Source organism: Balaenoptera physalus (genome assembly GCF_965194825.1).
Source record: "Balaenoptera physalus genome assembly, chromosome: X".
Classification (NCBI taxonomy): Eukaryota; Metazoa; Chordata; class Mammalia; order Artiodactyla; family Balaenopteridae; genus Balaenoptera; species Balaenoptera physalus.
In genome coordinates, this window is record NC_138903.1 from 56,066,360 (window position 1) to 56,080,998 (window position 14,639).

The 14,639-nt window shown below is 39.5% G+C and overlaps 1 protein-coding gene across 7 annotated transcripts in view; it reads left to right on the forward strand.

Moving 5' to 3' along the window:
• The first annotated feature begins 2,728 nt into the window (after positions 1–2,728).
• The window catches only part of HEPH (hephaestin), an 80,502-nt gene continuing 68,591 nt past the window's right edge, over positions 2,729–14,639 (forward strand). For 4 of the 7 annotated variants that reach the window (XM_082444916.1, XM_082444921.1, XM_082444920.1 and 1 more), the window contains exons 1-3: positions 4,914–11,018; positions 12,632–12,876; positions 13,856–14,068. In XM_082444916.1, coding sequence (XP_082301042.1) covers positions 10,777–11,018; positions 12,632–12,876; positions 13,856–14,068 — 700 coding nt within the window. In that variant the 5' untranslated portion in view covers positions 4,914–10,776. Of the gene's footprint in view, positions 4,348–4,913; positions 11,019–12,631; positions 12,877–13,855; positions 14,069–14,639 lie in introns of those variants that run through there. The other 3 variants (XM_082444917.1, XM_082444918.1, XM_082444915.1) reach the window with 2 other exon arrangements.

The following is a 14,639-nucleotide window of genomic DNA, read 5'->3' on the forward strand; positions in this document are numbered from 1 at the left end:
CTGAAGACCAAGGCTGTTGAGAGCTGTTGAAATCAGTCTACAAGTGCAAGTTAGCTGGCAGGAGGGTGCGCTTCAGAGCCAGAGTCCCTTAACCTTGAGCAGTGGTTCTTAAAGTGTTGTCTTCAGATGAACAGCATTAGAATCACCTGGGAACTTGTTAGAAATGCAAATTATTGGTCCTCACCCCAGATTTACTGAAGCAGAAACTCAGTGTCTTAACAAACCCTCCAAGGGATTCTGGTGCATGCCCAAGTGTGAGACCCACTTCCTTAGAGGACTTAAGAAAGCAGCAAGTCGAATTCAAGAACCAGAGCTCAAGAACCAGACAGTGTCCCCTGAGGGAGCCAAGGAAACACATCACAGCAGTGTAGATCAATCCTTTCAAAGCATGATAGAGCCTGCTGGTCAGAAGTGGTGGTGGGTAATGAAAAGGGAGAACAGTGGCTTCAGAGGTGTGGTCTCTAGGGGACAACCCCTTCCTCTCTGCCTCCCTGCATCCCTCAAACTTTTCCCAGAGGCCCTCTTTTTAAAAACTGCTAAGGGCAAGCTCATCAGAGTCCTGAGATAATGTGGTAAACCGGCTATGCCAGGGTACTGCTCAGGGCTTTTTATTTTCACAAGGTAACTGATGCTGCCACTAAATTTCACTGTGGGGAAGATGGGAAGAAAAGGAATATCTATGGACAGTCCCTAAGGTATTGAGCACTGTTCCAAGGGTTCATGCAAATTCCAGCTTATTTAATCCTCACAATGTTTCAGTCATGGAAGTGTTATTGTTCCAGTTTTACAGATGAGGTACCAGAGAGCCGGAAAGGTTAAGTGACTTGCCCAATGTCACACAACTCAGAAGGAGCCAGCCAGGATACAAACCCTGGTCTTTTTGACTCCAAACTCCATGCTTCTCACACTGGATAGTCTTTCCCTAGCATGAAGTTCCCTGTGATCTTCTCATCTTTGCAGACATCCCAGGGCCATGCCCTTGTGATTGTCCATACACAGATAACATGGAAATATTGACTGAGTAAATGAATAAATGAAGGGATGGGTTAGTGACAGAATTTAAGACTTGAAGAATGCTTAAGCACATTCTGGTCTTGTGCTCCTCAAACATGCTTTTAGTGTCAATGAAGGTCCTTACTGGTGCTCCAGGGTTAACCACATTGTCTGCATGGGCAGGCATACAAATGAGTAGGTCCCTGGGTATCCTCATCCCTGCCCATTTCCTTTCTCCCTCCTAACTTGCCTGTAGTGCTCCACAAGAAAGATGAGACTTCCATAGACAGTGGGGGTTTACTATAAGATTCTCTTTGGGGAAATAGTTTTGCCACCAAAAATAATTTTGAAAAATGACAAGTCTAGACTATCTTCTCCATTTTACAGGTGATGGAACTGAGTCCCATAAAGGCAAAATGACTTATCCAAGATCACTGTGTTTTCTTTTGTAGCATAACTAAAACTTAAAACTAGGATTCTTGAAACACTCTTCCTTTTCTCCCTGAATTAACACGACTTATTTTCTAAGAATCAGGACAGAAGAATTTAGATTTCTTTATTAAACATTTTTAAATGATAACTCATTTTTGAGCATTTACTATGTACCAGTCACTCTGTTAAATAGTTCACATGTAAACTTTTATTTCAGTCCTCATAACAGCCCTATGAAATAGGTACTATTATCTCCATTTTACAGACGTAAAACTGAAGTTTAGAAGAATTAGATGAATTTTCCAAGGTCACAGAATCAGGAACTGTCAGAATTGGGATTTAAATCTAGAATGTCTGATTCTAGTTTCCACACTCTTAATAATGTTGTCTTATTGTAAATGTCTATATTGCAGGGGTTTTCAAACTACAACTCATGGGCTAAATCTGGTCTGCTGCTTGTTTTTGTAAATTAGCTTTTATTGGAATATAGATATACCCCCACATGCTACAATGGCCTATTTGAATAGTTATGACAGACAGAGACTGTATGTTCTGCACATAAACTATTTACTAACTGGCCTTTGACTGAAATAATTTACCAATTCCTAGTCTATAGGTATCAACTTAAATCTTTTTTTGGTGATCCTTGAGGAAAGGCACTAGAAATATGCCCAGGATTTGCAGAAGTAGGCACTGTGTGCCCTTTCAGTGAATTGCTGAATGAATAATACAGGCTCAGAAACCTAGCCTAGCTGGCCTCCTGCAGTCTTCACTGTGTTGACTCAAGTGTGTCCATAAGACCTGTTTATTGTTGTCTTTTGTGAGTCAGAACACAGGCCTTATCCCTACCCCTCCCTGTCATAAATGCCTTTAAGCCTGGACTTGGATCCCAGCTTAATGGGTTTGGTCTCCACATTCCCGCTCTAGCTTCAAGGTCCACATCTGTGCTAAGTTGGGGGAGAGACAGATCGTCCCAGGGGCTGCTGTGGCCTGATCCAGCTTCCCTTGATCACTGATAATTTCTGAAGGAGCTGAAGAACTGTGCTTCCTGCCTTCTTCCTACTGGTGCTTCTACTTGGGTTAGCCTGGGGTGCAGTCTGTGGGGGCAGCTCCTAAACGTCTAGGCACCTTTAAGCACCTCCATTGGTTTATGACCCAGACTTTGCCCCACTGGCTCAGTCTTTGAAACTCCTCCTCCCTGGACCCTGCTCCAGACACTTTAAATCCAGGAGAGAAAAATGTGTTGAGACTGCCTGGGGAACAACATCTGCTCCTAGCCAAGATTACCTCATCACAAAGTAAGGATACTAGGTGGTGGAACTGCCATCATACCTTTCTCCTTCCTATACCTGGTTCTGGTGGGTAGATGTAGTCCTTTCTAAAGAGGCATGGAGTTCTCTACCTTTTCTCCATGAATTACTCTGCACCCATTCTTTTCTTACACTTTTCATCTTTAAAACCTCTTTTTCTTCTACTCTTAATATCAAGAATGTGCCTTCTTCATGGAATCCTAGATATGTAAATTTATAGAGCTGAGAGGGTCCTTATCTAGTTTAAGGCCCTCATTGTACAAATGGAAAGACTGAGGCCCAAAGAAGAGAAGGGCCTGAGCCAATGCCACATAGCTGATTACTGCAAGAGCAAGCTGGGGTTGGAACCTAGGTCACTTGACTCAGACCAGTGATTTTTCATTACCGTCTCTTTCTAACAGGAACAAAGATGTCCTCTGGTTTTAAACAAATCCAGACTCCAGCTTCACCCAGAAATTTTGAGCCCCGTTTTGTTATTTTTATTAGTTCCTTTTTTTTTAATTTAATATTTCCAATTCTTCTGGGTCTTCTTAGTTTTTAGGATGTTGACCTATGTTAATCCAGGCTATCTTGTAGCTACATCCGGTCTCCTCGATGGAAAATGTGAGTAATACAGCCCTGAGGTTTCACTCTAGGAGCTGCTAAAAATGGCAGAGGCAGAGTTTATGTACATTTAAAAAAATCTAGTAGTGACTGGCGGACAGCAGGCACTCAATAACTGTGAAGTCACTTCCTTCATTGCAAAAGGGCTCTCTGTGTTTCTCCCTGAAGTAGCACAGTGTGGTAGTGTGGTGGCTAAGAGTCTAGACAGACCCAGTAAAATCCGCCCCCCCTTTTACTTCTTAATTGTTTGACTTTGAACTGTTACTTTCTCTCTCAGAGCCTGCTTTCCTTCAGCTGTAAAATAAGGAGAATTAGCATATTCATTTCACAGAATAATTGTGAAACTTAAATGAGAGAAGGCATGAAAAGTGGTTAACATAGGGACTGGCATGTAGAAAGCTCTTTGTTTTATTACCAGTTTTACTTTTCTCTATTACCAAGCAACCATGGCTGGCCTCAGAATATTAGGAGGGCTGATAACTGTACTTCACAACAAGGGAAAATGTTGATGGGGATGGGAGCTCTTTTCACATCTTGCAACCCTTGCAGAGGGCCCTATTTCTTAAATGAGGCTGTTGGAATCCTCCTGTGAGCTTTGACTGGCTGCACTGACAGTGCATTTCCTCCCCCCTCTCAGCAAATACCAACCAGCAAGCTGAGATAAGAGAAGTGCAGCCCACCCTCTTGTAATTCCTCTGGAGATCCTAACCGGGATTTGGAAAACACCGGATATGGTCAAAGAACCGTCCCGGGTTTTGTACCAAACCAGGCCCGGAACAAGACATTCCAGCAGTTTAGTTTCTGGAAAAGAGGGCACCCAGAACTGCCCTAGCCTCCATTCACCCCTCCCCAGTAACACCAGCCAAATTGGAGCCCCGGACTTTATTTATGAGAAAGGCTCTCTAACCCAGGATACAGACTGAGCAGGGCTGGCAGACTCATGCTGGGGTCTGCAGCTTAGCATCACTAGGCCACTGACATGAATATGGAAGTGTTTTCTGCAACAAAGGTAAGCTTTTTTTCCCCTCTCTTTCCAAACCCTACCTTGCCTCCCTTTCTTTGAAGAAAACCTTTATTCAGCTTGGTTTAGGGGAATCTTGGGCCACTAGAAGAGAAAGCCAGTGGCTGAGAAGTTGGAGGAAGCATGGCTTGGTGTGCAGGAAAGTTAAAGTGGACAATACACTCTCTTTGTTCCTCTCACCAAAATGGCCAGGACCACACTGTCTCAGCTGTTTCAGAGACGATCCTGGAGTTGTAGAGAGTAGTTAATTTTCCTGTTGAAATAGTGTGCTCATTTTCTGTCTCACAGTTTGTGGTGTTTATTGAGGTAATGGATCTGAGGACTACATAAATGGGAAGCTCAAGCACTTAAAAAATGATCATTTAGTTTCATACTTTGAGATCCAGATTGGCACAGAGTAAGGCAATAAATTATAGCTGAACTAAGCTATCAGCTTAAAATCTGAATTATTTCTCACACTTAGTGCCTAAGTAGAAGAAATATTTTAGAAAATATGGGTTCAAATTCTGGCTTTGCCAGTAACTGGCTGCTTGACTTTGAGCAAGCCCCTTCATCTCTCTGGTCTCAGTTTTCTATATGTCACATCAGGGATTGAAAAAATATAGTTTCTAAAGGTCTTTATGGATGTATGTATCTAAAATACATTCAGTTTTTTACTGAGCATCTACTGTATTCTAAGCCCTTTGCTAGGGGCTCATATATCCATTATTTTGTGTGAGCCTCAAAACAATCTTGTGAAATAAATATCATCCCCAATTTTGGATGAGAAAACTGAGGCTCAAATAGGTGAAAGTGACTTGTTGAAAAGTCACATAGCTATTACAGGCAAGAAAGAGAATTTGAATCCAGATCTTCTAGTTTCAAATCAGTATACTTTCTATTATACCACAACTAGGGTGTGAGGAAATAAAGAAACCTCCTTAATACAAATGCAAATATGTAGTGAAATCATATTGTCCCAGGAACAGTATGGTGATAATATACTGGACATGATTGCCAGGCTAGAGGCTCTTAGGTTCTAGTATTAGCTCTCAGGACTTCAGGTGATTCTCTTTCTCTGTGGGCCTCCATTTTCCCATCTCTGACATACTAAGATACAGTGATAATGATTAAAAAATTATATAAATTGTACTTGTACTACTCTTTTGAGACTTTAAACACTCTCCCCATTTTCCCTTCCAGTAAAGTCCCATACCCACTGAAGGTGAGAAAATCGCCTATTTTGAGTCACAAGGTAAAGAAAAAGCCACACAGCATTAAGAAAGTGGAGGACCAAAAGGTCAATCTTGATGGAGGGTTCTATTAGTAAGACTTCTGAAATTGGAGATAAAACCTCAAGGATAGCTCAGCATTTCTCTGTCCAGTTGAGTGATCCTTTGTCTAGGATGAGCCTGTCCAGGCCAGTCTATTCAAACTCAGAGAGAAAAGAGCATTGTCTCATTAAAGGAACAACTTGCAAATTCTAGGGAAAAGAGTGATGCAAACTGTCATGGATGATGGGGACCAGGCCCAGGTAACATTGGGATGCCAGGAAAGGAAGTTTTGACTAGTCTCAGTGTATACTGACTAAACTATGTCTAATTAGAAGTATCCCAGAAATCCCTTCTCTCTCTCTCACTCTCTCTCTTTCTCTCTCCTCCTTTGAGCACCTCTTCCTTCTGCCTTCTTTTTTTACTTTCCTCCAGGATTCTTGCTCACCTTATTTCATTTCTCCTTTTACCTTTCCCTTTTATTTTCCCTCCTCAGTCTGGCCTTTCTATAAGACCTCCTCCTGTGGGCTCAGCTGAGAAAAAAATAGCCCTGTCCAAGTGAAAAGTTTATGTAGGGCTTTCAAATTCTTCATCTCATTTTATCTTCATAGCAAACTAATAGGGAGTCCAAAGCAGAGATTATCTCCATTTAAGAGATGAGGAAATCAAGGCTCAAGAAACTAGGTGACTTGCTCCATGTCATACAACTAATAAATGATGAATTCAGAACTAGAATCTATTTTTCTAGAGTCTAAAGACTTTCAATTTTACCATGAAATATCCAAGTGATTCTAAAAGAATGTTATGGGCTTTCCCTTTCTTCTGTTTTATAATGATAAACCAAGTTTAAAAAAACAACAATAAAAGTAGCAACAACAAATACAGCTTTGGGAATAAAAAGGGAAGTTAGTGACTAGAAGAAATGAAAACTTATCAGATACCTACTAAGTCCTTGGTGCTATTTCTTTCAAACACAGCTGAAAACAGTACTCAAACCTAAGTTTATCTGACTCAAAAGTTCTGGTTCTTTTCATATATCATTTTCCTTTCAAAGAAATTAATCTCAGCCATATACATGTGCCTATATGCTTACAATGTGCTATTGTATATAGGAACTTATGAGTGTGTATGTGTTATGGCTTTCCATAAAATGTTAAAGCTTTGTGATTCTGGCAATTTTCATTTCTAAAGCTATTTCCTTGTCTGTAATAATCAGAGCCACTAATACTTTTTGATCTCTTGTGCACTTGAGTACTTATTTGTGTTCTATTCATTTACAGATCTTAATTCATTTAATCCTCACAACTACTCTGAGATGTAGCAAATAATATTAATTCTATTTCAAAGATGAAGACACTATGGCTAGAGAAGTGAAGCAGTTTATCAAGTCACACAGCTAGGAAAACCGAAGCCAGGATTTCTTTAGGCAGTCTGATTCCAAAACCTGTGTCCTCAGTGCCAAATGGGGAAGAAAATCCTTATCTCACAAGAATGTGAGAATTAAATAATATGGAAGATATGAAAAACATACTGTACAGTGGAAAGTGCTAGGCAAATGCTAAGTTGCATTTTTTCCCAGGTTCTATTGTCTAGTCCTTTTGGTCATTAGTCACCTTTGAATGCTTTTTCATTTACTGCAGAAGTTCTATACCAGTCTCTTCTGGGAATATTTCCAAGTTAACCATGCGCTTCTTCAATTGTGGAACTCTTACCTGGGACAGTTTTTTCTCTACGTGAGTTTAAGGCACAACAGCCCTGCTGACACCTCTCTGATAAGGAAGCTTGAAGGAGATGCATGTTGCATTCAGATTCTCATTGAATCAAGGACACTCCCTCCTTGCTGAGGACATGCTATTTGTGTATCCATATGTGGTACTATATGTTGGTGCATGTGAATGCACCTGTATTTCATCAGTGAATGTGAGAGCTAGAAAGACTCTTTGAGAGCTCTTTATATAAAGCATTTTTGTAGTTCTGTGTTTTTGCATTTCATTATATTCCCGAAGATCCATGACCTCCCAAAAGTAAGTTATAGTCCAGCTCTATTATATTATAGATGAGAAAACTTGGGCTAACTAAGGTCACTCTTTGAACCAGTGGCGAACCTGACTAAAGTCAACTGGTGGGAAAATGTATGTCTATGTTGTTTTATGTCACTTTAGCAGTAGCTGTTTATGTTACACCTACAGAGCCCCCATTACCATATCTGCCAGTAGATACACAAAGACCTCTAAGATGTGACATCCATGCTCAAGGAGTTTATAGCCCAATCTGGTAAATAAAGACAGTTCATGAGGCAGCTTATGAGGCAAAGATGATAATAATACAAAGTTTGACTTCATGTATTTTGGTGTTATAGAGAATAAATAGTTCTTCAGAGGACAGTGATATGGAAAGGCTAGAGGGGGCCTTCTGGAGCAGTTAGGATTTAAGTTAGCCCTTAGAGTTGAAATATAGAACATAAGATGTGTGGGAGACAGTAAGGATAAATTAACAAACTGTCACCAGGAGGGAGAAGGAAGAGGAAGAAAACCAACATTTACTGTCTGTTATGTTCTAAACACTAATTGTACTGGGGCCTTTTCATGCAAGTTTTCTAATTTACTTCTCCAAGGCTTATATTATTAGATATATTTTATAGATAAGAAAACAGGTCCAGAGTGGCTAAATATCACCCAAGGCTACACAATTGGTCAGTAGGAAAGCCAGGTTTTAGGAAGAGGAATCCAAGAACAGGTCCTCCCACTTATCAAGGGCTTTCTTCCAAATGTCATATGAAGACTGGGGATTACACACTTGGGCCACTACTTTGTGTGGAGGGGTCTGAGAGTATGTAGGAAAATCTATAGTTCTGTTTATCAATCAGGGTAAATAACTGGAGATTTCCTATCCACATGCGAGTCTGTGCATATTTTTGATTTTCTATTTTTGATTAATTGTCCCTAATATCATGTGCTTAGGTTGAGGATTTAGTGAAATAATTTATATATTGAAAAAAAGTGAGCATCACGTTTAGTGTGTAGTAATTTCTCCATGAATGATAGTTACCATCATTATTATCATCATCATGAATGATATTGATTAGATGTATCTCTGCCCATATGAATATATGTGTCTGTTTCTGGAAGTGATCATAACTACATATGATTGCATGTTTCAGAGTGTATGGGGTTTTCTCAGATATAACTATAGCTATAGGCATATACAAGCATATCTTGGAGATATTGTGGGTTTGGTTCCAAACTACTGCAATAAAGTTAATATCGTAATAAATCTTCACACAATTTTTTGGTTTCCTAGTGCATGTAAAAGTTATCTTTATATTATAATGTAGTCTATTAAGTGTGTAATAGTATTACATCTTTAAAAATGTACATACCTGAATTTAAAAATATTTTATTGCTAAAAAGTGCTAAACATCATCTGACAATACAGAATTGCCACAAACCTTCAATTTGTAAAAAACACAATGTCTGTGAAGTGAAATAAAGTGAAGCACAATAAAACAAGATATGTCTGTACATGTTTTCTGTGTGTGCAAGTATATTTCGTGAAAAGTAGTATAGCATGGTAATTAAGAACATGTATACCTGAAACTAACATAATATAGTAAGTCACCTATACTTCAATTGAAAAAAAAAAAAAAAACATAGACATTGGACCCATACTTCCTTGAGCTCACAACCCAACTCTACTGATTGTTAACTAGGTAAACTTGGACAAATTATCTTATATTGCTGTTCTGCGGTTTCTCCTTCTATAATATGGGGATAATAATGGCATCTGCTTCATAGTGTTGCTGTGAGGATTGAATGATTTAATCTGTAAAGCACTTAGAACAATGTCTGACATGCAATGCACACACTATAAATATTGATTTTTATTATTTTTTTAGTTGAAGCATAGTTGATTTACAATGTTGTGTTTGTTTCTGGTGTACAGTAAAGTGATTCAGTTATATATATATATACTTTTTCAGATTCTTTTCCATTGTAGGTTATTATTATTATTATTATTATTATTATTTTGAAAGTGACTAAGGTTCTGTGTGACACTGTGGTTCTAGTGTGGATGAAAGTGTCTGCATCTCTGCTTTTAGATAAGACTGCATGTGTCTAGGTATATGCAAGTGTATTATATTTGTGTTTATGTTATGTCGCCTGTGTTTATGGGATTGACTGTAGCTGTGTATAGTATGACTGAGCGCTTCACATCAGCCCCCAAAAGTCTAACTGCCTGGCTGACGTATCAGAATGAAAGGTTAGAAGCTTAGTTCTAACTCTGACTCAAGATTGGACACATTAAATGCATTTGTGCATGGCAGAGAACCAGCAGAGAACATTTCTTCTGATAAATGTGCTAAGTTCACAGCTCAGTGAATTTTCACAAACTGAACGTACCCATGTAACCAGTAAGTAAATCAAGAAACAGAACATTTCCTAGAAGCCTTCCTCCTCTGCCTTACTAGTCACTGATCCCTACCTTAAGAGAAAACATTATCCTGGCTTCTAACAGCATAGATTAGTTTTGCCTGATTTTGTACTTTATATAAATGAAATCATATAATATGTACCCTTTGTGTCTGGTTTCTTTCTGCACCATTGTATTTGTGAGAGGCATCCATATTTTCATGTATAGTGTTAGTTTGCTCATTACCATTGCTATATAGAATTCCATTATATGAATAAAATATCATCTACTCATCCATTATAGTGTTCATGGACATATTGACTGTTTTCAGTTTGGGTCTATGAACATTCTAATAAATGTATTTTGGTGAATTCTCATTTGTTTTTAAACACAGTTCATAGAGGATGGAAAGTGGCAATGGTGAAAACAGAGACACAGGGAGGATTAGTGACCTGATTTGGGTACCGAGTGAGTCAGTGGCTCAATCGGGCTACTGATGCCTGTTTCCTAATTTTGGGGCCAGAGTATATTCTTCTTTCTACATTGCTGACGAAAATGGATCCAGATTTCTCTTCTGAAGAAAGTGATACACAATTGTCAGTACAAGTGATTTTTAACTTTGCCCTCCAAAGTCCAATGTGTAGAGATCCTTGAACACTTGTTGAAAGGAAACAGGTAAGGCAGAGATTCTAGGCTAATCGGTTTTTGTTTTCTCAGTCACTCAGTCTGGCTCTTGCCTCTTTACTTTTCCAGACACATGCAAAGCCCCTTTGTTCTCTTTCTTCTATACCGGCAGCTATTCAATTGCCTGTTTCCCAGAGTAATGTGGGCCATGGAGCCAGGCCATCTTCTATGGGCTCTGCTGTTCGTGCAACCCTTGTGGCCCCGACTGACTGATGGGGCCACTAGAGTCTACTATCTGGGCATCCAGGACGTGCAGTGGAACTATGCTCCTAAGGGAAGGAATGTCATCACGAACCAGCCTCTGGACAGTGACACGTAGGTTTAATCTCTTGTGGAATTAGAGATGGAGTTAGGGAGGGGCACTCTTGAGGTCAATAGGTAGCTCTTGAAGACCTTTCCCCGGGGTGTGGTTGCAGCCAGCTCCTGATCTCTCTGGGCCATAAGCCCAGTGATACATTTCCTGAGAAGACGACTAGTTGACTCAGGAGCCAGTATCCCATATGGAGTTCGCTTTTCCACAGTGAGGTGCCTAAGTATTTTTAGGGTCCTAAAGGTCATTCCATATTGTCTTGATTCTAAGGTGATATCCACAATGCTGTTTTAATAATAGGTATTTAGCTTTTGAACAAGAAAGAAACATGATATATATACAGTGTTTGTAAGATGTGTGTAGTATATGTATGCTGCCATAGTTCAATGGAACTATACTGATTTAAGATATGTAAAAATGTGAAAAAATAAGATCAGCCTTAGAATCAAGGAAAGAACAGCAATAGCTATCACTTATGTAACACTTTGTGACAGGTACCGTACTAGAAATTTATATACTTTGTCCCACCTAATTCTTACAGAAACTTTAGGAGGTGAGTATGAATATTCTCATCTTATAGATGAGAAAACTGAGGCTCAGGGAGATCAAGTGACTTGCCCAAGTCCAACAGCTAGTAAACAGAGAGGTAGGATTTGAACCTGGGTAATGTGGATGCAAAGCTGGTACTCTTCTCACCATTCTGCCTCTCACAGATCCCACAAGATTAACCTTTCTTGATCTTAGAGCTTTGCAGGTGTTCCACAAATGCCCATTGAAAAAATCGAATTAATGTATTAAAAAATCTTTTGTGATCATGAATTGCTTTGTCTCTCCAAAGCCTCAGAGTTTTACAAAGTTGACTGTAACATCTCAGAGCTCTCTAGGAAGAATTAGAGTAAGAAAAACAGCTCTCTTTTTTAACAAACCATTTTTCTACTCATCTAGTTTTTGAGTCACAGAGTCTGTATTAAAAGTATCTTTGAGGGATAACTTTGTTATCCCCTTCTCCAATATTTTGAAGTAATAGTTAACATTTATTAAGTTTTTACTATTTTCCAGGCACTTTTCTAAACTCTTTATGTATTTTAATTATTTTAGTCACCAGTAATAAGTGGTACCATGGTTATCTCCATTTTACAGATGGAGAAATTATGCACAGAGAAGTTAAGTAACCTGCTCAAAGTCCTACAGATTTGGAAATGGCAATATTGGCATTTAACTGAAACTTCCTGGCTCCAGAGTTTGTGAACTTAACCACTATGCTATAAGACTTCCCATATACAGCAGGGCAACACTAAGTTAGGCCACCTGGATAGGGAGTTGATCACTTAAAAAGAGTCTGTCCATAGTTGGTTGCCTCCCCATTATTATATATTAGGCTTTACTGAGTGAAATTGTCTATTTTGTAGATTAAAATTGCTCAAATATCAGCAAATTCATATGCTTTAACTTAATACTTCTCATTGTCTAACAATTAGATTCTAACGTAAAGCTTTCATGTTTTGATCAGTACAATCCCATTTCCTCTTGTTTTGCCCTAAACAAAGATGAACACTTCTTGGTCAGCCACCTCTGGAAAAAAGGCAAAATTGTGACTTTCTCTTTCCTTCCCTCCCAGAGTAGCTTCCAACTTCCTGAAGTCTGACAAGAACCGAATAGGGAGCAGCTACAAGAAGACCATCTACAAGGAATACAGGGATGGTTCATACATGGATGAAATGGTTCAGCCAGCCTGGCTGGGTTTCCTGGGGCCAGTGTTGAAGGCTGAGGTGGGAGATATCATTCTTATCCACCTGAAGAATTTTGCCACTCGTCCCTACACAATCCACCCCCATGGCGTTTTCTATGAGAAAGACTCAGAAGGTAAATCAGCCCATCCTTTTTCTCCTACCTGCAACAAATATACCTTTTTCTTTATTGCCATCTGAGAGAGAGGAGCTGGGAATGAAGATAGTGTTCCTTTTTGATCTGAGGTGGCAAGGACTCTCCTCAGAGAAAATATGGCTGGGTACTGTTATCAGATCTGCTATTCACACACTGTGTCACTTTGGGCAAGTCACTGTCCCTCTCTGAACCTCAAATTCTTCATTAAGAATGTAGAGATTCAATTTACCTTTTATCACAAAGAATTACTTGAATGGCATTTCCATAAAATATTTGACTGTGTTTTGGAAAGAGAGGAGTGTTCTGTGAATGTAAGGGAGCATTATTCTTGTGCCACAGTCTTCCAAAAGGCCCATTGTTTTTCTTAAGAGGGAGATCGGTTTACTCATCTGTATCTCCTACTATCCCAGGCCCTATGGCCTATAGTACTGACACAATGGTGAGTGAGGGGAATAGAGAGCAAACTCAGAAGGTCTTGACTTGACCATTAACTCCCTGTGGGCAAGTTATTTCCTCTGTTTTCTCTTTCATAAAATGGGAATAGATCAATTGATCATTAAGTTGCCTTTAGATGGAAATTCTGTGATTGTCTGCTTTCTGTTTTTCAAAGTGAGTACTTGAAGGAAGGGACTTTTTTCTTCTCTCTTGCCTCTATGTTATCAGCTTTGCACTAGAGCATTACTAGGTTAGGCTGTATAGCACTTTCTATGGTCATAGTTCCTTCCCCAGGGGCTGCTACCTTTCTACCCACTGTTGATTTGAGGTCTAGGGTTCTTGGCTAGATATTATCTGAATCTGTGCCTTCCTTAGGTTGTGAGGAAAACTGTGCTGAACTTTAGAACTCTACCTTCCACAAGACTGGAACTAGGTATTCCATACATCCCTCTCCCGGCTTCTACATCTGCCAGGCTCCTTCTCGCTCACCCTGGGACTAAGCATATGCAATTTCATTTTCTAGGATCCTTATATCCAGATGGTTCCTCTGGTTGGCTGAAAGCTGATGACTCTGTTCCCCCGGGAGGCAGCCACATCTACAACTGGACCATTCCAGAAGGCCATGCACCTACTGATGCTGACCCAGCGTGCCTCACCTGGATCTACCATTCTCATGTAGATGCTCCACGAGATATTGCTACTGGCCTCATTGGACCCCTTATAACCTGTAAAAGAGGTATAAGCCCCAAATGTGAGCTGTGAGATACAGTTTGGGATATCTAGGGGAAGCAGTGGTATTGTTGACTCACCTACATATTGAGCAGCAGCCTGGGGAGTGTTAATTTAGCACCCTAGTTTATTAGTAGGAATAAATCCTGCCAAACTCCTTTTTTCACTGTTTTTTTCTATTTCACTACTTTTTTTTCTAAAACAAACAAAAAACAGAAACAAAATATTTAAAAACACTTTGCTACTTTCTTTTTTTCTTATTTTACTTAAAAAACTCAAATTAGTAATGATGGAAGTCAAGTTACATAAGAGTAAGGTATGTGTTAATAGTCTGTTGGATAGGATTGAAAGTGTAGTCATCAGAATTTTGGGAGGATTGTGGGTTTGGTTTGAAATATGGTATGTTTAAGGTGTAGTCAGGCCTGAAGACCTGTGTGTTACAGGAGTGTGGTTAGATCAAAGCCCTGAGTTGAAGACATAGGCAGGGATGGTGGGAAGGAATTATTCTAGATCCTATGTACCTCACCTTCAAGTCCTAGGCTCAACTGAATTGGTGGTTTCATGTGGGGAATTTAGAA